Source organism: Haliotis rubra, unplaced genomic scaffold (genome assembly GCF_003918875.1).
Source record: "Haliotis rubra isolate DU_JTF1 unplaced genomic scaffold, ASM391887v1 Scf640, whole genome shotgun sequence".
Classification (NCBI taxonomy): domain Eukaryota; kingdom Metazoa; phylum Mollusca; class Gastropoda; order Lepetellida; family Haliotidae; genus Haliotis; species Haliotis rubra.
Genome location: NW_025767347.1, coordinates 184,224 through 206,592, shown reverse-complemented (window position 1 = coordinate 206,592; position 22,369 = coordinate 184,224). Strand labels below are relative to the sequence as shown.

General features: G+C 39.8%; 2 protein-coding genes across 2 annotated transcripts in view; one reads left to right on the top strand and one right to left on the bottom strand.

The window, feature by feature from the left end:
- Nucleotides 1-233: 233 nt before the first annotated feature.
- On the bottom strand, nt 234-11,218 carry LOC124256856 (leucine-rich melanocyte differentiation-associated protein-like). The gene is made up of 5 exons (XM_046690826.1): nt 10,863-11,218; nt 10,093-10,232; nt 3,945-4,065; nt 1,516-1,615; nt 234-1,314 (listed from the first exon to the last, which is right to left on the bottom strand). The coding sequence occupies exons 1-5, from the start codon at nt 10,982-10,984 to the stop codon at nt 1,249-1,251; spliced, it is 549 nt and encodes a 182-aa protein (XP_046546782.1). The 5' UTR covers nt 10,985-11,218; the 3' UTR covers nt 234-1,248.
- A 4-nt stretch (nt 11,219-11,222) lies between these two features.
- LOC124256862 (WD40 repeat-containing protein SMU1-like) overlaps nt 11,223-22,369 on the top strand; it is a 28,500-nt gene continuing 17,353 nt past the window's right edge. Inside the window, exons 1-4 of the mRNA XM_046690831.1 lie at nt 11,223-11,290; nt 12,011-12,077; nt 13,173-13,316; nt 16,336-16,488. Coding sequence (XP_046546787.1) covers nt 11,265-11,290; nt 12,011-12,077; nt 13,173-13,316; nt 16,336-16,488 — 390 coding nt within the window. The 5' untranslated portion in view covers nt 11,223-11,264. The remainder of the gene's footprint in view (nt 11,291-12,010; nt 12,078-13,172; nt 13,317-16,335; nt 16,489-22,369) is intronic.

Here is a 22,369-nt window from a genome sequence, read left to right as displayed (position 1 = left end):
AGTAAAAGTAGTGAGTGAGTGAGTTTGGTTTTACGCCGCTTCTAGCAATATTCCAGCAATATCACGGCAGGGGACACCAGAAATGGGCTTCACACATTGTAACCATGTGGGGAATCTAGTAAAAGTAAGTACTGACTGACTGAGTTTGGTTTTACGCCGCTTCTAGCAATATTCCAGCAATATCACGGCAGGGGACACCAGAAATGGGCTTCACACATTGTACCCATGTGGGGAATCTAGTAAAAGTAAGTACTGACTGACTGAGTTTGGTTTTACGCCGCTTCTAGCAATATTCCAGCAATATCACGGCAGGGGACACCAGAAATGGGCTTCACACATTGTACCCATGTGGGGAATCTAGTGAAAGTAAGTAAGAGGAGAAGTAAAATTATCATTAACGTTGCATTAATAGTTCTGAAGTATTTTTAACAACAGTGGCATATAATAAAGCATACAACTAAATAGATAGCCATTTCTTGTTCATTTCACAGAGCGTTAATCTACATCAGATCGTTGCTCCATGCAATAAACTAGGAGTTGTTATCGATCCAGTTCGGGTTTTTTGTTATGGATTCACCAATTTCTGGGAGAACAATTAAAGTTTAATTTACATGACACTTATCAGTAAATTATCATTATTAAAATGATGTTAATCATGACTGAATCCATAAATAAAACTAGTTAAAATAACAATAATATCACCTGGAGGTCGTTAGCCTCACTTGGAAGGTGCTGTGAGCACTGTAACCCGAGGGTATCTGTAGGCATGTGCAAGTTACATCAACCGGAGAATGACAGCTTGTGCTCACCACGGCCAACCAAAGTGAATCTGGGTCACACCCTGGTTTACATATTCACCTGGGTATAATGCAGGTTTTGAAATAAAAAACAAACATAGTCCCCCAAAGAAGACCTTTGGCTTATCCCACTTTGTTACCTCCCCGTTGATCAAGTAAACTAATCCTTACTCTAATAAGATATACTGGGTTGCCTAGGTGACGGAAGAGTTCACTCTACCATTCAGAAGAATATGGGGTAAAATCAAACTGCACTATTTTTTCTCCACTGAGTTCAGAGTCCTTGACTAAAATCCCAGCCTCAGTCAATGAGTGCAGATTTTAAAGGAAACTATTAATCCCAGAGCTCTTCACATCAAAAACAAGTAACGCTATTCATTGTTGAGGCACTATAGGGCAGTTCACAGAGGTATGATTCACTTCAGTGGCGGTATCTGTGAAGGGAGATAACTCAGTTCCAGCAGCTGCTCCGTCGTTTGACGGATTTGCTGCTGCTGCTTTTCTTGCTCCTCCTGGTCTGAAATAAAAAAACAGAAATAAAATCTCATCTCACAAAATAAAATACATTTCACAAACTCAATCACAGTCACTGTGTGTGTAACAAGGGGATAATATGTAATGCTTTCCACAAAGCTGTCTTATCAAAGACACATCTTAGTGATAATACGTCATCGCCTTTAATGAGATATAACTGTACTGGATCAAATACAACACTAACTGGTTTCCGGTATATTCTCTCTGCCTCCCTTCTTTCGTTGGGCGTCACTGGCTTGTCATCAAGAGCCTCCAGTGTGGGAATCTTACTGATCACGTAGTACCTGGCAAAAACACATGATACATCCATGTATCGCCATATGTCCCGATACTACATAAATACTACTTAAAGTTGTAAGGAGTATTGCATTAGGAATAGGATGGGTATGTCTCTGAAATTCTTCTGAATTTTAAAAACAAATTGAACCTTATAGGATCTCTGTTACATGAACAAAGGAGTTGGTGTATAAGTCACAGAGTGTGAACATGTTTCCAACTCTGTGAACTGTAGAATACTTGTTGTCAAGTAATTGAAATACGTTTTAGTTGTTTGACAAATGACACCATTTATTAACAGCTATGAACAACGTCTTAGCTTTGATAAGAAAGAAAACAAAGATAAGATAAATTTAGAAAGCAGACTTAATTTTTTCAGTGATTCTGAATTCTGATATAAATGACATTGAATTGTTCGTGAAAGCATTGGTGTAGAAACACAACTTCCAAAGGGAAACTTCAGTTTCAAATTTATTTATATTAGATCAAGGTTACATAATAATAAATATGTTTGACTGTACTTTAAGCAATACATGCTAAATATTTACAGTACAACCAGAAATTTTTGGAATTTTAAGATTGTATTTTTTAATATTTTTTTCACTCATTACTCACGTATTAAATGTGAATATTAGCAAAACATAACTCCAGATTCAAAGACAGGTGAACAGTTAGTATTTTGTCAAGTCACCATGGGCAGCAATGCAGGCTTCAATGCTGCGGGGCATACTACTGATCAAAGAAGTTAGAAAGTCATGGTCCATGCTGTCCCAATATCGGACCACCTCTTCTTTCATTTCAGCAATATTTGTCAGATTTTTCTTATTGACACTTTCCTTCATAAGTCCCCAAACATTTTCTATTGGATTTAGGTCAGGGCTATAGCTTGGCCAGTCTAATAATGTCATATTTTGGGTCCGAAACCAGGCCTGTGAATGCTTTGAATGATGTTTTGGGTCGTTGTCCTGCTGGAAAATCCAAAGATTTCCATAGGACACGTGAGCAGATGGAAGTAAATGTCCCTCGAGAATATCTGTATACCGCTCATTGTTCATATTCCCTTCAAATACACAGAGGGGCGTTGCCCCTAACACAGACATGCCACCCCACACGTTAAATTTCGGACTACTTTGGGCGCTGATACAAAGGTTTTTCAGTTTGTTTGGTCCAGAATTTCAGTGTATTAGGAAACAGCCACAGAGAACCTTCATCTGAGAAAATCGCATTGTCCCAGTTAAAATTTCTATGCTGTAAGCACCAGTTCAACCTTCGCTCCTTTTGTTCAGTTTTCCAGATTGGTGATGGAATTCCTTAACTTTTCTGCCAACCCATTGCATGCAGCTCAGTTCTAATTGTCTCCTTACAGACAGCCACAGTTCCTCTATCAATCATATCTAGCCTTAAGTTTACTAAACTCCTTCGTTTGTTTTTAGAAACAAGAATACCAAGCCGCCTCCTGTCACCGACAGTCAATTATCTGGGCCTACCTGCACCTCCCTGGTGCTCAATGCCATATCCATTTGCAATATTTTTCAAAACACGATAAACAGTGGACAAAGGGATGCCTGTTCTACTTGAAATCATTTAGCTGACCTGATGTCCTTGTTATAATACTCTAAAATCAACTTCCTCTTCTCTAAATTATCCATACTGAGGATCACTGAAAATGTCGTCTGCTAGCAAGTAAACAAAGGGGGATAACTCTTCACAAACTAATGAAAAAGGATTAATGGAGTTGTTTCTCTTGAATGAAACCAAGCACTTGATAGCTGGTCATGGTTGTTTATACTAGAAATCCAATTAAACATATTCCTAAAATTCTCAATAATTTCTGGTCATACTATATTAGATGAACAGCTTATTAAGTGTGTGAATGTAACACACATTCTGCTGTATAACAAAATAAGGTTTCAGTCATTTTATTCACCATATCTGTTCTGTTATTAGAAATTGCAAAGTATCGGGATATGTATCGTATCACCACCATTGTATTGTGATGATAATCGTCTTGCAGGTTCCTTGCCAATATTTTCATGATATATCATCTCGCCTCATAAAACTGGTATCGGGATATATCATCTCGCCACTAAGGCCATGATACACAGCTCATTTTGGTGTGATAAAGTCATTCAGGGTTGGTAAAGATCCTTAAGAAATTACGAATCAAATGATTTTTGCCAAGGGCTGCAGAAAAGCAGTTGCCAGTCACACATTCCTCACCCAACTTGTCAACACTCCTGGAGGTTTTGTCACCAGGTTGTAAATTTGGAATTGTCCCAGCCATAATAATATGTTTTGTCTATTTTGAAAAAGTAATAATCAGTGAGTGTGACGAACCTGAAGTCGACATACTGCTGGTAGGATCCACCGTTGAAGTAGCTGGGGGCGGCGGCGTTGTTCATCATGGACAGAAACCTCAGATTTGGGCATGTCTTGGAAATAGTGTCAACAAACACACCTGAACGGAAAACAGTTTACTTAAAAATATGCAGTCAAACCTCACTGACCCATAAAGGCAAGAATTTATGGATGTCAGCTTCGCTGTGTTGATGGATTCAATGTTTCGGAGTATTTTCTTACTGAACCAACGTGATGAAGGAGAAAGAATATACCCTGAAACGTCGTGTCCATCAAAATATAGAAGTTGACATCCATAAATCCTTGCCTATATGTGTATCACTTCTAAAGGCCATTCAAAGACTCTCACTTACACAGACATTTATGTCTTCTCAAATATTGTCTGGATAAATGAAATCCCAGATTATCTGAATCTACCCAGATTTTATGTAGGCAAAACCAGAATAACTTGCATAACGTGTGATATTTTTTGCATCTCTTCAGCAAATTCAGAAGAACAAAAAGGTGATCACACATTTTGTAAATCACACTGTAAAACATGAGATAAAATATCAAGATGCATTATCATTTTCTTGTATTTTGTCTGCTAGGCATTGTTTTATATACAGGGATTAAGATCACCATTTGTATTTGTTTGTAAACTATCCCAAAAGACAATGTGTATATAACCCCAAAATGCAATAAACTGTACACAAGTCTTCTCTCATTCTACCAGTATCCATGTATAAACATAAAAAACAGTGTGCCTGCTGAGTCAATTACACACAATTTTATTATTATGGTTTTTTTTATATGAATCACATGGCAGGTTTATGCAAAAGTCTGCACACTGTTTATATATGTTTAGAAATCCCTAACCACAAAAACAAATTGATGTCAATTGCTAAAATATATACTGTCCGCAATGGCGACTCACAGACTGCTGATCTAATCATTAAAACACAAAAACCGAAGACAAAAACACCAAACCAGCAAGACCATTATGTGCATATATGCTATTCTATTTATCAACCAATCAAATAACAGTCACCCAGTAGTGGGTGTCATTTAATATTCTTTTGTTATGGGAACAAATACAAATAAAAGTGTATGGTTAACCCACCAGATGCCACCAAGTCATTCACAATGTTTTCACCCAAAAAAATTCTCCAAAAATGTAACTTTTGAAAATCCTTTTTGATGTGTGTGATGTCACTGACAGCGTTCAAATAATCAAATCTAACCATACTGCTTGGGTATGATCACACACCCTGGACAGGTCAGGCATTGAAATTAAAATATTTTGTTTACCGCCACACTCAGCAATATTCCAGCCATATGGTGGCAGTCTGTAAATAATCGAGTCTGGACCAGACAATCCACTGATCAACATCATATGCAATTAGGAACCGATGACATGTGTCAACCATGTCAGCGAAACTGACCACCCGATCCTGTTAGCTGCCTCTTACGACAAGCATTGCTTGCTAAAGACCAATTCTAACCCGGACTGCAGAGATCTTTGATCCTCCCCTATACTGAAGCACGTGTAGCACATGTGGCACATAGTGTGTCACCTTAGGCAAGTGGTGTTTTTTGAAATATGACTGTTTACATCACTGTCTGTAGTGGGAATGTTGACATTCTAGTGTCGCACAGGAAGTCAGAGCATACTCGCCAGAATTAGTGAGCTTGGTCTTACGTTGTATTTAGCAATATTCTAACACCTGTCTTTGTTTTCGTCGTTCTTGTTGCCATGGTTGTTGTTATTACTGTTGTTGTTATTACAGTTGTTGTTATCATTGTTGTTGTTGTCATGGTTATTACTGTTGTTATCATTGTTGTTGTCATTGTTGTTCTTGTCATGGTTGTCATTGTGGTTATTACTGTAGTTATTATCATTGTTGTTGTTGTCATTGTTGTTGTTATCATTGTTGTTGTCGTCATGGTTGTTGTTATTACTGTTGTTGTTATCATTGTTGTTGTCATTGTTTTTTCATTGTTGTTGTTGTCATTGTTGTTGTTATTACTGTTGTTGTTATTGTTATTACTGTTGTTATCATTCTTGTTGTTGTCATAGTTGTTGTCATGGTTGTTGATATTACTGTTGTTATCATTGTTGTTGTCATTGTTGTTCTTGTCATGGTTGTCATTGTTGTTATTACTGTTGTTATTATTATCATTGTTGTTGTTGTCATTATTAGTTGTTATCATTGTTGTTTTTGTCATTATTACTGTTGTTGTTATCATTGTTGTTTTTGTCATTATCATTGTTGTTGTTGTCATTATTAGTTGTTATCATTGTTGTTTTTGTCATTATTACTGTTGTTATCATTGTTGTTGTTGTCATTATTACTGTTGTTATCATTGTTGTTGTTATCATTGTTGTTGTCATTGTTGTTCTTATTACTGTTGTTATCATTGTTGTTATCATTGTTCTTGTTGTCATTGTTCTTGTTATTACTGTTGTTGTTATCATTGTTGTTGTTGTCATTGTTGTTGCTATTACTGTTGTTATTACTGTTGTTATTACTGTTTTTGTTATTGTTGTTGTTGCCATGGTTGTTATTACTGTTATTATCATTGTTGTTGTCATGGTTGTTGTTATTACTGTTGTTGTAATCGTTGTTGTTGCCATGGTTGTTATCATTGTTGTTGTTGTCATGGTTGTTATTACTGTTGTTGTAATCGTTGTTGTTGTCATGGTTGTTATCATTGTTGTTGTCATGGTTGTTGTTATCATTGTTGTTATTACTGTTTTTGTCATTGTTATCATTTTTGTTGTCATTGTTGTTATCGTTATTGTTGTTGTTGTCATGGTTGTTGTTGTCATGTTTGTTGTTGTCATGGTTGTTGTTGTCATTGTTGTTGTTGTCATGGCTGTTGTTGTCATGGTTGTTGTTGTCATGGTTGTTGTCATGGTTGTTGTTATCATTGTTGTTATCATTGTTGTTGTCATTGTTGTTGTCATTGTTGTTATCGTTATCACTGTTGTTGTCATGGTTGTTATCATTATCATTGTTATCGTTATCATTGTTGTTGTCATTGTTGTTGTCATTGTTGTTGTCATTGATGTTGTCATTGTTGTTATTGTTATCATTGTTGTTATCATTATCATTGTTGTCGTTATCATTGTTGTTGTCATGGTTGTTGTCTTGGTTGTTGTCATGGTTGATGTTATCCATGTTTCTTGTCATTGTTGTTATCATTGTTGTTGCTGTTATTGTTCTTATCATTGCTGTTGTAACTGTTTTCATTGTTGTTCTTATCATTGTTGTTGTGGTCATTGTTATCATTGTTGTTATTGTTGTTATGATTGTTGTTGTTATCAAGCATACCACCCATCAACATTGCTACACATTTATAAATAATGTTATAACCACTATTCTATATGTTTGTGATCTGTAACATTTCATATTATTTCAATATGCTACAGGACTGTTCCATATATAGAGACATCCGCAGTGACCAGTTCATCAGTGTGAGTATGTACAGAATGTTGTCAGTGAGTTCTCACTGACCCAAGGCCTACAAACATGCTGATATCTTGTCTATCTACGTCAAACAGAGTTATCAGGTTGATAACGCTCATATCATCACAGCCAGCTTACCTTCAGTATTCACTCCAGAAGTTCAAGTAACCTCATGGATAAAACTTATAGGTCACAGGGTTCATTTTTGGGATTACCAAAAGTTATTGTAAAATCCTGGTCAGTTGGTGGAAAATAATCGGATACTGTTTTCTGTGCTTAAAAAATCTGAATATTTATAGTTACACAGTCTTTTGAAAGGGTGTACGGGACTGTAAGACCCTTGCAAATTCCGTATTTCCTGAGGCGCAGCCGAAGATCATTTTCATTTAGCTCATGTTAAAACAACAACATTCAATCATCGGCAGAATGAGACGCAAAACATTTTGCCATGATTTTTCCCGAACGATCATAAAGGGAGATAACACGGAATGGCTTAGTTTAGGATAAAAATTATCGAATTTGAGGTTTTGTTACTCGACAAGTGAAATACAGAAACATGTTATTTTTTGGATATATTTATTGACACAAACAAATAAGAAATTTTGCCAACGATTTTATTACTCTGTTTGTACTCATAATTGTATACACCAACTCTAAACTTTTGAAGCGATCAGCCATTTGGCAGCTGCATTCAATCTAAGGTCAAGGTCAATCGTACAACCAGTGTAATGTGTCACATGACAGATTTGATGGGGTGTACAATTCATACACCCTGGCAAATCCGCCTACATGGTTCGTATGCTTTGGCTATCGACCAATTTGAATTCGACAAATTTATCTTAAGGGTAACAAGTTAGTGTGAGAGTATACTCATGTCATCATTTATATTCTTGCCAAATATATACCCGTCTAACCAACAGGCCCAGTGGAGTGTTTCTTATACTCGTTTCAACATTTATATTCTAACCAATTACAGTGAAACCTGTCTAAATCGGCACCCCATGGAACCGAGATAAAATGCTGGTTTAGACAGTGATGATCATTTTGTAACATGGCTGCCATTTACACTCATCAATCTCTTTATCTCTATAATGCTTTGATCTTTGTAATTGTGCAACAAATGAAAACAATGTTGATGACAGATAATTATTCCATATTCAGCACAAAACATTGTTCAAATAACAACTACAAATCAACCAATGCCTACTTTTTTACTCTCTGACACATGTCACTCACTTGAAAACAGTTAATGCAATCCCCCAGTGTTTATAGAGCATAACCGCGGTAATCCTACGAGCATTTGATTCACCGCGCAATTGCTACTACCCGATTATCTAGCGTGCCAAGAGAGGAGTGTATTGGATTAAGGGACCTTGATTGGACTGCTCATACCCATGCCAGCTTAGAGCATTGGATTCGCCGCACAATCACTACTTCCTGATTATCTAGCGTGCCAGGAGGATTAATTAGTGTATTGGATTATGGGTCCTTGATTGGACTGCTCATACCCATGCCGGTTTAGACAGTGTTAATAACAGTTAAACTTGCTTGTTGGGACCTGAAAGTCGTGCCAAAATATGGAATAGACAGGTGCCAGATTAGACAATGTGTTAATGATCATAATATCGTTGTAAAATGGGGGTCCAAAATGTTTTGCCTGTTTTGACAGTGTACCAGATTAGACAGGTGCCGGTGTTGGCAGGTTTCACTGTATATAGCATTGTGAAATATGATACATTTGGGGATTACACTTTCTCATTAAAGTACAGATTCTACTTCTTTTGTTAGGTTGAGTCCCATCGGGAAATCGAACCCATACTCTCAGGCACCACAAAACTGGAAGTCGGACAACTGGTAGTCTAGGCCACATACTTTGTGTACCGCTGTGAGAAGTGAATTAGGTGCCTGAAACTGATTCATGTGGGTTCAAGCAAAACAAAACAGAGACTACTTGACCTATCAGCACTCAGACTACATTGCACAACATTTCGTGTACATCTTTGCGTCAAACTCCTCCGCACACCGGGCTTGCACAACATCCATGAATGGAGTAAAGATAGACACACGTCACCAGATAACAAAGTGGTCAAATGTTTCTAGGACTGTAGTAAAGGCAAACCCTGTCAAGTTGGGATGTCACTGTATATCTCAACATCTATATAAGTAATATTATAATGTTGAATACTGTATGGATATAAATCTAAAAAACAATGAGACAATGTTTACAGATCAAATGTAAATAATCCAGTCTTGAGCAGACAATCCAGTGATCAACATCATGATCATCGATCTACACAATTGGGATACGATGACATGTGTCAACCATGTCAGCGAGCCTGACCACCAAATCCCGTTAGTCACCTTTTAGTAGTTTTACAACAAGCATGGTTTGCTGAAGACCAATTCTAACCCAGATCTCCATGGGTCCTCTGCATAATAAATGACAGGGATAGAATTGTATTTGTTTCATTTGCATGTTGAAATGCTCCATTTATGAAGGTTTAGAATATCATTTCTGGATTTACGTTAAGCCCACCCATCAACATTTCTCATACGAATACCTTGAACAGTTTCCCAAACATTGCAAAGGTTTTCTGTATTCATCATGGCCTCATTACTACTAAATTATCAGCACGGTTTGATACCATGCCTTATGTATTATGGTTGTTACTTACCCAGGTTTTTTATCTTGTTGTGGTTGACCCACAGCGTGTTCAGTTGGGGAAGAAGTGGCAGTTTCACCTGGCAGTTGATGTTGTTGTGATCGAGGATCAGTGTTGACACTCTGGGGAAGTCACTCATAAAACGTAAATCTCTGGCAGAAATAAGGAAAAAGGAGAGACAATGTTTTCATGTATGACATGTTTTGGCCAGACCAGAGACAATAAAATAACAAATTTATGGTCTCTAGACTAATTCTTTTTGGTTTTTATGTGATGGATTTGAGCTCACTGATGATGAAAAAAAAGCAGAAATAAAATACCCGGTAATCATAAATTTGTGTGTCAGAGTGTATCCTCACTGAGGATTTTCTCAATTAACCAGTCACAAACCTGGAATATGACGAACTGAAACATGAAACAGAACTACATTTTAATTTACATAAATTTATATCATATTATAAGGGAATGTGAATTATTTTCATCTTTATTAGAATCATGACATTAATCTGTGTTCTGGAAGTTTAGGCAATGCCACTGACCACCGAAGAGTCTGATTTGCCCAATAATCTGCTGTCATTGGATTACTTTAAAATACGTTTGATTGCCTTAACACACACCATTTTGTATGGTTGTATTCTTGAACTGACATAAGAAAAATGCAATCACTGAAATGGTGAATAAGAGAGAACTTTGCGGAACAGTTACAGTGATATCCCTTGGGATAATAAAGAAATTATCTTATATTCAAGATGTTATAGGGGGTGTCTGTTAAACAAGGATACGTCACTCGGTTGTAGCTTAAATCCAGCTCTTCGATCATTCCTCCATATTTTTCAGCAAGATCAAAGGGAACTTCAACTAAGTCAAGATATGCCAGTGTCCATCTTCTCTTAGACTCTGCCATTTCCACCACAGGGCGTGATGTGACAGCTGACAAAAACTGTCAGTGATAAAAATAGAACTTGTCACTTGAACCAAGGGCTAGTAGGTGAATCCAATTAAATGAAACACCGAAACGAGTGGAAATAAGCAGTTCTAATCCTTTCCATGGGTAGATTCGACGCCGCACAGTTTTCAGCCGTTTAACACTGACAGCGACATAACAGCCACCATTTTGTTTATCACATGACTTTGAGGCGAGAACTTCCGAGATGCAACGCGTTTGTTCGAGATCGTGAAGAAACATGGCGGTGGAAATCGAGTCAGCAGAGTGAGTATGAACATTAATGCATTGAATGCCGCGTGACATGCATATATGCAAACTAATTTATAGATAAACCTTACCAAAATATGTTTTGCATGATATTTTTCCAAGTGATTGGATGTATTCCAAGCAGAGAACTTTTTATGCACACATGGTGATAGACAGTAGGGAGATGCCGGCATTGTTTTGGAAGGATGCATAGCACTTTCATTCTCACCATATCAACCAGGCGCATGTATCACGTTTCCATACTCTGTATTGAATTGGGGCTTGATTTGCTTTATTAATGTAATCATATTTATTGTCTTTGTCACTTCGATATGTTCCAATTAGAAATCGAGTGGGCAAAGGGGGATAACTGTTCCATGATTTGGGTCCAAGGGCAGACATTACTTAGTACCCAAAATTAACCAAGGCTCTCAGTGAAGCTAGAACCACAGCTAGCAGCCTATGCCAATTAGTGCTATAAGCTACTTTCAGTAGACAGCAGTCTTGCCATAATTATTTACACAACATCTATTTCAAATCTACCCCATATGCTCCATAGTGGACCATACAACACAGCAAGACCCCTTTAATATTAGTACTTGTTCATCTATTTTCCATCCGGTCAACGTTTTGTCTTCAGTGGTAGTACAGATTTTTAAATGTTTGATATTGGTTCTTTACTGTATGTAGAAACCTTTTTGATTGCTTTATCAAGAAAATGATTTTGTTTCATTTCAGTGTTGTGAGGCTCATTGAGCAATACCTGAAAGAAAACAACCTCCTAAGAACTCTCTCCATACTTCAGGTAATGATCAATGCCCAAGACGATAATACCACATTGAGGTCTCGGAGGTTCTGGCTCTTCAAATCTCTGACCAAACAACCCTGCATAATTAACAATCATTAAAAGTGGTACATGAAATGGGTTTACAGTTACTTGCAATCAATCAAATCTCCGAACTCTATCACCCAATTTATTTCGTTACCTTTTTTTAACTTTATTCTTACCCATGATTCCATGTCCTTGTCATCATGTGAATGGTAATCAGCATATAAAACAATGGACAATTTGTTCATCTACTGATTTAGATCCTCATTTTATTGTGACATGATTTACAGTCTTATTATTTTATGGTATCAATACCATCATCTGTTATATTTTTCCAGAAGTCGTGGATTAAAGATGCAAAAGGAAAACTAATTCTGGACATTTACATCATGCTACAGGATCTTTACTAGTTTTACCTGTATTTACTGCAAAGCACATATTCGATCAGTGGAATGTTGTGTTGTTATGAGGACTATTATTAGTTGCGCCTAGAATTTTACACAGTACAGTGAAACCTGTCTAAACTGGCACGTCACGGGACCGAAATAAAATGCCGGTTTAGGCAGGGTGCCGGATTAGACAGTGACGATCATTTTCCAACATGGCTGCCATTTACACTTCACAGTAGTTCCTACGAGCGTTTGATTCACCGCGCAGTCACTACTTCCTGATTATCTACCGTGTCGAGAGGAGTGTATTGGATTAAGGGATTGGACTGCTCATACCCATGCTAGCTTAGAGCGTTGGATTCACCGCGCAATCACTACTTCCTGATTATCTAGCGTGCCAGGAGGATTAATTAGTGTATTGGATTATGGGTCCTTGATTGGACTGCTCATACCCATGCCGGTTTAGACAGCGTTAATTACAGTTAAAATTGCTTGTTGGGACAGGGATGTCATGTTGTAATACGGAATAGTCAGGTGCCGGATTAGACAGTGTTTTTAGTTATGCATCAATTCAGGTAAGAGGCAAATAGGAATACAGTTAAGCTGTTTGTATTTTGTTTTCGGAATGGTGTTGTTATTTCAAGATGATAAACAAGTCAATTTTGATGTGAATCTGTTTCAGGAGGAGAGTGGGATCTCACTGAACACAGTAGACTCTGTGGACAGTTTCGTGAGTGACATCAACAGTGGTCACTGGGACACTGTCCTGCAGGCTATACAGACACTCAAGCTGCCAGACAATAAGCTGATAGAGTTGTATGAACAGGTAGATCATTTCACAAATAGTACTGTCGGTTTGAAACTATCTCTTGTCATCTAGCTGTACGAACAGGTAGATCATTGCACAATGACATTGTACTGTCGGTTTGAAACTACCTCTAGTCATTGAGTTGTATGAACAGGTAGATCATCGCACAATAACATTGTACTGTCGGTTTGAAACTACCTCTGGTCATTGAGCTGTACGAACAGGTAGATCATCACACAATAACATTGTACTGTCGCTTTGAAACTACCCCAAGTCATCGAGCTGTATGAACAGGTAGACCATCGCACAATAACATTGTACTGTCGGTTTGAAACTAGCTCTAGTTATGGGGCTGTGTGAACAGGTAGATCTGTATGAACAGGTAGACCATCGCACAATAACATTGTACTGTCGGTTTGAAACTAGCTCTAGTTATGGGGCTGTGTGAACAGGTAGATCATCGCACAATAACATTGTACTGTCAGTTTGAAACTACCTCTAGTCATCGAGCTGTACGAACAGGTAGATCAAACACCAACAATACTAAACCTAAATAGTGCTAACGCATCCAGCATAGAAATGTAACACTGGTGATCGAGTTGTATGAACGGGGGGTAGGGGCGTAACAGTATTGTCCCATCACACACTGGCCATAGAGATATACTTACAATGCTGACAGGAAAATAGAGAGCAATTCACATGATTAATTCTCATTTTTGTGCATATCTCATTGTAGGGCTACAGATAAGGGGCGTACAAGCGTAATGTACGCCTCAAAATCAATTAAGTACGACATAATACAGTCATCCCTCGCAATAACGCTCTTCGCGATACCACGGATTCGGTTAATACGCGGGGTAATCCGTGGCTCCCATAAAAAAGTTGCCCAGTGATCACACATATTCACGTCATTGAAAATAGCACATCAACAAATCCGCTCTTGAGCTCTGGTTAATCACCTTATAAAGTAGTGAAATTCAGTGCGGATTGCAATTAACAGTGTTTATTGTACATATTCATGGTTTTTTCAGATGCTTAAAACATGCAGGGTCTTTTTCAATAATAATTGCAATTATGAACAGCGAAACAGGTCGATTATCAGCCGAGTACTTACAACGTTTGCTATGATGCAACACACCGCGTAATTGCGCGGGTAAACACCGCCATCCGAGAATGTATGATGTCAGAAAACACATTTTATTTGATTAAATTCAATCCCATTTTCATTGATTAAAACTGTCTACAATAACAACGGAGAAACTGTGAGTGAAATGGCACTACCTCATTCCGTACAACACCCGCTTACCACATTCGTGAGGGTCCGTTTTTCGCGCCTACCGCGATAACACCAATTTGACATTTTTCTCAGCAATCACGAACAGATTACAGCCTTGTCATCCATTGACCCCAAGACCCGCGTTATTGACTTATTGAAGTCATATTTGACAATTAATTGCCAACATTTTGTTTTTACAATCAAAGTGGCACGTACCGCGGGAAGTCGGCGGTGACTTGTCAAACTGTCTCCTACGTAAAATGTATCCAGCCAGGTAACCCAAAAAACTTAGCAATTCTTATTATTATGTCAAATATGTTCGTAGAAAACATGCATTATACTTATACGATAGCAATATATAAGATCTCTGTTCGAATAACTGCTTGACATATAAATTATTCTGATAATGGAATAGAAATTCTTGGATGTTATATTTTCGGATCGTTTTTAACTGAATCCCCGGTACATTGAACCAAAACATCGATGTGTGCCCAGCTGATTGCTATTTCCGGCTTAGTTGAATAACAGGTAGCATGACAGGAACAACAATTGAATTATCATTTTTTGTGATGTTTGATTGCAAGTTTCATGTACATACATCTATTTTTGATTTACACAGTTTTTGTGTTTTTTTCACCTCCAACAATACGATATAGTTTTGACTGGGCACAATACCCGAAATAGCAGTTTTGCTATGTCCATGGAAAATACGATTTTACTTGGCCTTTGTTCCGCGTTATGTAATCGTTACTTATAACGCGGGTGTCTAATAACGTGGGGGGTCATCCATGGACCCCAAGACCCGCGTTATGGCGAGGGATGCCTGTATAAGATTTCAAGCGTATCGTGTACGCACATAAATACCTTTGTACGTCTAACATTTAATTTCCGTGCGTATCGTGCAAATGGAAATCTATTTCGGATAAATACTTGTCAAGTTACTTTTGCGAAACACGATTTGACACATGAGGAAACCCCGACAGTAGGAATCCCTTGTGTTGCCATGCAACGATATGCGTCACTATATTTCGATTGGCTAAAAACTACACTGTTCCTATTTATATCCAGTCGGACCTGACATTTCGCGCATCACACGGTCGCTCAGCTATTTTCAAATACAAATACATGGTTGGAAATAGTGATCGATGAATCGTCCAGACAAACCACATCACCAACTCGCTCACACAAAAACATGTCAGTACTCCTTCAAAATTCTCTATGCCGTCTCACTAACTTCCGATACTGTGATAGCTCTGGCGGCAGTGTTTACCTTGGCACATCCGTTGGCATATCTGTGGAGAACTTGAAGAAGAGCCGAGATTATGTTTCCTTTCCTAGATTTATTCCTTCAAAGTTCTTTTACAAACTAATGTGCTCGTGTGGTAAAAGGACAATGGCGTCTTATGACAAACCAAAACACAGGGTGACGACCCACACACATACCGGAAGCACATGGCAAAAAACTAACTTACTCTAAAAACATACTTTTTAACAGGAGAGCTCCTATCAAGTGAGACCGCTAAAAAATAACAAGTTACATCGTTAACGGCACAACATCTTTAACAGTTCAGGCAAACATTGTTTAAAATCACAGTTAGGAATAAAATACTATTGTACCAATTTGACAGACATTTGCACTAAGGTTTGAATCCAGTCAGTGTGTGAGTCACAGTCCTTCATACTATGACTAATTTTGAATTTTAATGATATCATGACAGAAACAAATAGTCTTTAGCTGGAATGTTTCTGTGATCATTTCAGATTGTCTTGGAGCTGATTGAGTTGCGTGAGCTGGGAGCTGCGAGGTCGCTGCTCCGTCAGACCGACCCTATGATCATGTTGAAACACAACCAGCCTGACAGATACATCCATCTGGAGAACATGTTGTCCCGGTCCTACTTCGACCCCAGGGAGGTTCGTCTTATTTTGTTTTTATATCTGCATCTGTAGTATTCTTGCTGTGTGACTGCAGTCATGTAAATAATTATATCTGGACCAGACAATCCAGTTATTGACATTGTGAGTATTGCTTTACATTACTGAGATGACATTTCATGAACCAAGTTGGGGAGCCTGACCACCAGATCCAGTCAGTCACCTCCTATGACAAGCACAGGCTACCAATTTCAGTTCGAATCCGAATCTTCTCTGGGAATGTACAATATGCTTTTTGACCATGTGTGTTTTGCGCCAACACCTGGTTTATCATGTGGAGCCTGTGATTAATGTACAGTTTAAAAGGTGGACCAAACACTTAGACCATTATGAACTGATGAATACATCTTTATAATCGAAACATATTATTTTTCTGCCCGCCTTGTCATCGAAACATATTATTTTTCCTTATCCTGACTCATGCTAAGTGCTTGTCTCCTTCTTCTTGCGAATGATAGTGGAACACTTGAAATCCCTTGAAGTTCCCTTCTAAAAAGCGGACGTAAAATCATCACTCACCCACAAGTACTCTCCCTTGCCTCCTTTGGTGCCCTTTTTGGTCACATGACCAGGTATGTTTGTCAGTCTCTGCTTCTTCGCCCTTGAGGACGGTTGTGAGAGCACCTGGGTCCCTTATGTCACATATCCTTTTCTATTTTGGACCCTTTACATCTAAATGGCAGCTGTATATGGTTTTTGGATTGTATATTATCAAATGTTTTGATATTATGTCTACCATCAGAATTATACGTTGTTTGCCATGTTTTTCATCTGGTTTACAATTGATGAAAACTTGTATTCGTTGTAGGTACCGCTGTCTGGGGCTGACCCGCCATATATTATGTCCTGATTGCACTACTACATGTTCTTCCAGCTTTGCTGTAAACATTGTCAGAAACTAACTACATTGAATTTAATAACTACCTATTTTTTCTCTTCATAGACGTGCAAAGGACTGGGTAAGAAGGTATTCACAAGTCATGTCTGGTAAATCAAGTGATTGCGCTGATAACCGTGTCTTTAACTACTGCTGCCGACGTTTCATAATTCCAGTGAATTGCTGAGCGCTTTCACGAGGGCAGGTAAGCTGTTCCAGTGATGAACTCCGTCTCGAATAAGTAGAGATCGTTGTCAACGGAGCTGTCCTCATCGCAGACGAAGAAGACGAGATCTTCTTCAGCACAGAAGAAGAAGTCTACAGCTCCTAAGACTTCGTCGAAGTCTCTTCACAGCTCTACGCAGAAGACGAGATCCTTCACTGCCGATATTGTACCTCCGGAAGAAGCAGACGTGTATGATGATCCCCCCATCATCATACCTGAAGTCACAGTCGTCAGCAAGAAGACGAAGCCTGCTTCAACAGCTACATCGGCAACTATATCAGCGCAGACATTGACAGAAGACCTTCTATCAACGCAGACATCGGGTACCAGAGATAGCAGCAGCGTCAACTCTTCACAAGTGCAGCGTACCTTAGAAGAGGCCTCAACGTTCTCAGAAGCATCATCAACCCTGCAGCAGTCTCAACATACGTCGCAGAACTTCAACCCGGGGCTGTTTATGCAACAGTTTACAGATCAGATGATGTCGATGAAGAAACGCGTTGCTTCGCAGGAGGAAGCTGCTACACGAAGACCAGACGACTACAAGCCTGCGCTTGAAGGTTCAGCAGCCTCTCCAATGCACCTGGATGAAGAGGAAAGCCTGTGTGAAGGCCCACGCACCTGACGATCTTCAACGTCTGAAGCTAGAAGTCTGGACAACGCTACCAACGTCAGCTCAGCCTTAGACGTCCCCGAAGGAGCCTCTAAGATTCTCCACACAGAAGCAGATTGAAGCGTTCTCCAGAACCCTACAGACGCTGCAGATATGGATCGTCATCACCGCCGGACTTGACTCACATCGGGACCTTCGCTAAGAGGTACTCCACATCTCACAGAGGGGAGATTATGTCAATCAGCCTTCGTGGAAGGCCTAGAGAGATATCTCAAGACTCCAGGAGGGAATACATGGTCACACTGGGGACCGTTCACCTGCACGCAGCTCTACATACAGATCTACATACAGAGACTCACGTCATTATGGATCTTCAGATAGGGAAATGTCCAACTTCACCGTCTGAAGTTAGAAGTCTGGAGAACTCTACTAACGTCAGCTCAGCATAGCAGACCCCTCCGATGACAGTCGCCCTGCGCCGAAGGAATATTATCTATGCAAGCTCTCTCGATGAAGGCCTGCACGAACAGTTACGCTCAGCGAAGATCTTTTACCAGAAGTATCAGCAGTAAGAAGCCTGGAGGATTCAACGAACGCCAGCTTAGCGTTAGCAGTCCACGATGGAGCCTCCACGCAGTTTCAGCGTCTCAGCAGGAAGGATTCTAACACAGAAGTAGATCCAGTCGTTCTCCAGCATTCTACAGACTGCGCAGATACGGATCTTCCAACATGGACCTTCATCAACCTGCGCGCGCAGGCACTCACGGGGAGGATTATAATCAGAGTCAGCATGTCCCACCGTTCAACTGTAGCAGATTTCCCCTTCATCATACGGAGCCCTTCATGATACATCAGGGTTTGAGATTACAAGATCATCAGTGAATCCCGTAATAGATCTTCAAGATGGAAGATAAGAAGATAACGCAACTGGACACTACAACTAGATGTTGGATCAACGTGTGGCTGAAGGAAGAGACGCACACCTGAACTAATGATGTCAGATAACATCCGATGAAACACTGAAGATGAATTTTCATCACATTGGCTTACAAGGTATCAAGCGGACAGTTACCAGCCTTGTCACAGTTCCTCATACCCCCTTCACACTTGAGGCGGAATGAGCCGAAATGCCGTCGGAAATTCCTGAAGATTCCTGGAAATGCAAACTGCATTCTAAAACTTCTTACTCCATTCCGAATGCATTCCAACTATTCGTGTCAATTCTTGTTACATGCCCGAATGTTTTGAACATGTTCAAAACTTTCGAGGTATATTTGAAGTGGAAAAATATCGAACAACATTTGAAGTGTATTCTTACTGCATTCTAACTGCATTCTAAGTATTCTGAACGAGGGAGAATTGAAAAGGCAAGCCACTTCAAATCCTGCAAGAATGTCCCGAATGGCGTGTGGAATTTAGGTGGAATATTCTTCAAACTTATCGGAATATTTTGATTGCACTTGGAATACAGCTCGAATGTACATCGAATACACAGTCAGAACATCCCGAATACTCTTCAAATGAGCCCTGACGTCATGAGAACACAGCCGAATCACATAAAAACGTAGCCAGCTTCAAGCTGCGCAAGTTGTCTCCAGCCTCCTGGCACCACGTTGTGCTGCTCATCTTCCTCATCCACCGTACCATTGTGGAGATTAGGATAACGATTCCTCATCATGTTGTGCAGGCAGACACAGCATTCAGTGATGTCCTTCACAACGGAAGGCCTTGGCAGCATGGTGGTGAGGAGGATTTGCCAACTCTGAGACATGATTCCAAATGCATTTTCGACTACCCGTCGGCCCCTGGTGATCCTGTAGTTGTTGATTCTCTCGTCTCTCTGGAGAGTCATATGACCATACGGTTTCATCAAGAAGGCCCTTATTCCCAAGGCATTATGTCCCAGAATAAAGCATGGCATACGGTTCGTCATCTTGGGGTAAGGGGAACGGATCAGGAATTCCCATGTTCCCGTCTTCAAGGTAATCCTTGAGCTCGCACTCGGTGAAGATCTGAGCATCAGACATACTTCCGTAAGCACCAACCTTACATAGTTCTGGGATGATCAGGCTGATCGTGTTCCTTGCCACGCGGAAGCTGTACATGATGCTGGAGTACCTACCACCTGAAGCCAGGAACCTCAATGTGATGTCCAGCTTCAAGCCTGGAGGTAGCGTTTCTCATATATGTATCCTGCTTCTGTATTTTGGTCCCACTTTCTGCACCAACTCATCGACAGGCTCCATCCTAAGGTAGTTGAAGAATGACTGCATGTCCTCAACTCTGAGCTCCTCCATCAGTCTTGTAATGTCCATACAGCATCCTCCTTTCCTCTGTCAGCCATGCTCTTGTCTGGAATGTCCTGGGTCTTCTCTTGTTTCTTCTCCTGGTCTCCTCCACATTTCTTTCAATCAGGGCTTCCTGGAGGACAGCAATCTGGAGCAACGCCACATGGTCGAGGTGGTCCATACTCTATAGGATTTGGGCATTTCGGACATTCGTGTTACATTCTAAGTGCATTTGAAGGACATTTGAAATATTTGAGCTGCATTCTGTTTTAATTCTTTAACATTCGATCCATATTCAGGGGTCATTCCAAGAGGGTTCTGAATGCATTCTATGTAAATTTGTACATCATTCGAGGTTACATTCCAACTGAAACCCGAGTGCTATTCACGAGCAGAATTGAGCCAATATTGCTGGCTGATCTAAAATTCATTTTAAGTATTCTTAGTGTATTCTAATCCGCATTCTAATTATTCCTACTCTATTCCGATTCATTTCGAGCTGCATTGAGATCTAGGACATTTGGAATGTACAAGAATCATTCGAGTAGCGGGTTCATTGCGTTCTAAGTATTCCCCAGCATTCTTACAAGGCTTGAAAAAATTGTTTATTTTGACATTTCTCTCGAATCGCGGTGAATTTTGCAAAAAATATTTTCTGGCTGATTCTCCTTGATTCCTGTCAATTAAAATAAGTGTGAAGGATGAGAGACATCGGTTACAGTCAGAACATCTGTATAAGATGACGACACTGCAGTAAAGATTATGAAGTTGAAGAATACAGTCACAACAGACGGGAACAAGTCAGGATCGATTACTATCTGCGAAGTTTGGCTCGGCACTCCACTCAACCATTGACAAGCCCGAACAGAGGTTCGGACAAGGCCACCGTGTTGACGAAGAAATCATGACTGCACAAGATTCTCACGAGGATCGGATTTACCACGGCAACACCGGTGACATCACTCGAAATCTGATTGGTCCTTGAGAAACATCCCCTCGCAGAACTCGATCATAGTCACATGCCAGGAAGTCGATCTACAGTTGTAAACAACTCTTTCAGCGTGGGAAGGCTCCATTTATAGTCCAGTTAGCAGGGTACAGCGTGGTTCGGCTATCTTCACCTGTCAGCAGATTTAATATTGGTTATCTGGGGACTTGCAGCGACAAAGCGTTAAAGGCGATTTCTGCTTTCGCGGCAGCCAGTCGACTATAAAATAGACTTCACATCGATGCTCACCTCGACAACTAATCCAGTACATCATAGGATTTTGCTGTAGATCAACCTGTTGGAGCATGAAAGCACTGATCAATGCCATACAACATGGCATCCATGGTTTGGAACGAAGAAATCAATGACTGCAGTAGCATTCAAGATTCTCACGTCTGGATCATTTACCTGCAACAACCGGTGATGTACACAGGCATGAAATCCAGGAGCAAAGAATTGGTCCATGAGTCTGCATATCAACCTGTTGGAGATGAAAGCAGTGATCAACAGCTTTACAACACTGGTCCAGCAAACAACTTTAAAGGACTCCGCGCGCAAAGGCTTTGAAGCATCTCATGGGACGGTCCACAGCTTCAAGGCTACCACGGTCCACAAGGACAACTCCACCTATTGGTAGTGTTCATACATCAACAAACAACCCTGGATCTACCAGAGTGGGTCAAACCTGCCTGGTCCATCCACACACCAAGCAAGCTCACCAGGATTCCGGCATTGTTCCAGCTACACGGTGGGAGTGTATCAAAGCTTTGCCTGAAGACTAGAGGGTACTCCACCAGAGCAGCGAAAGCAGTAACACTAGATCTACACAGATCAACTCGCAACTTGTACGACGACAAGTGGCAGAGAT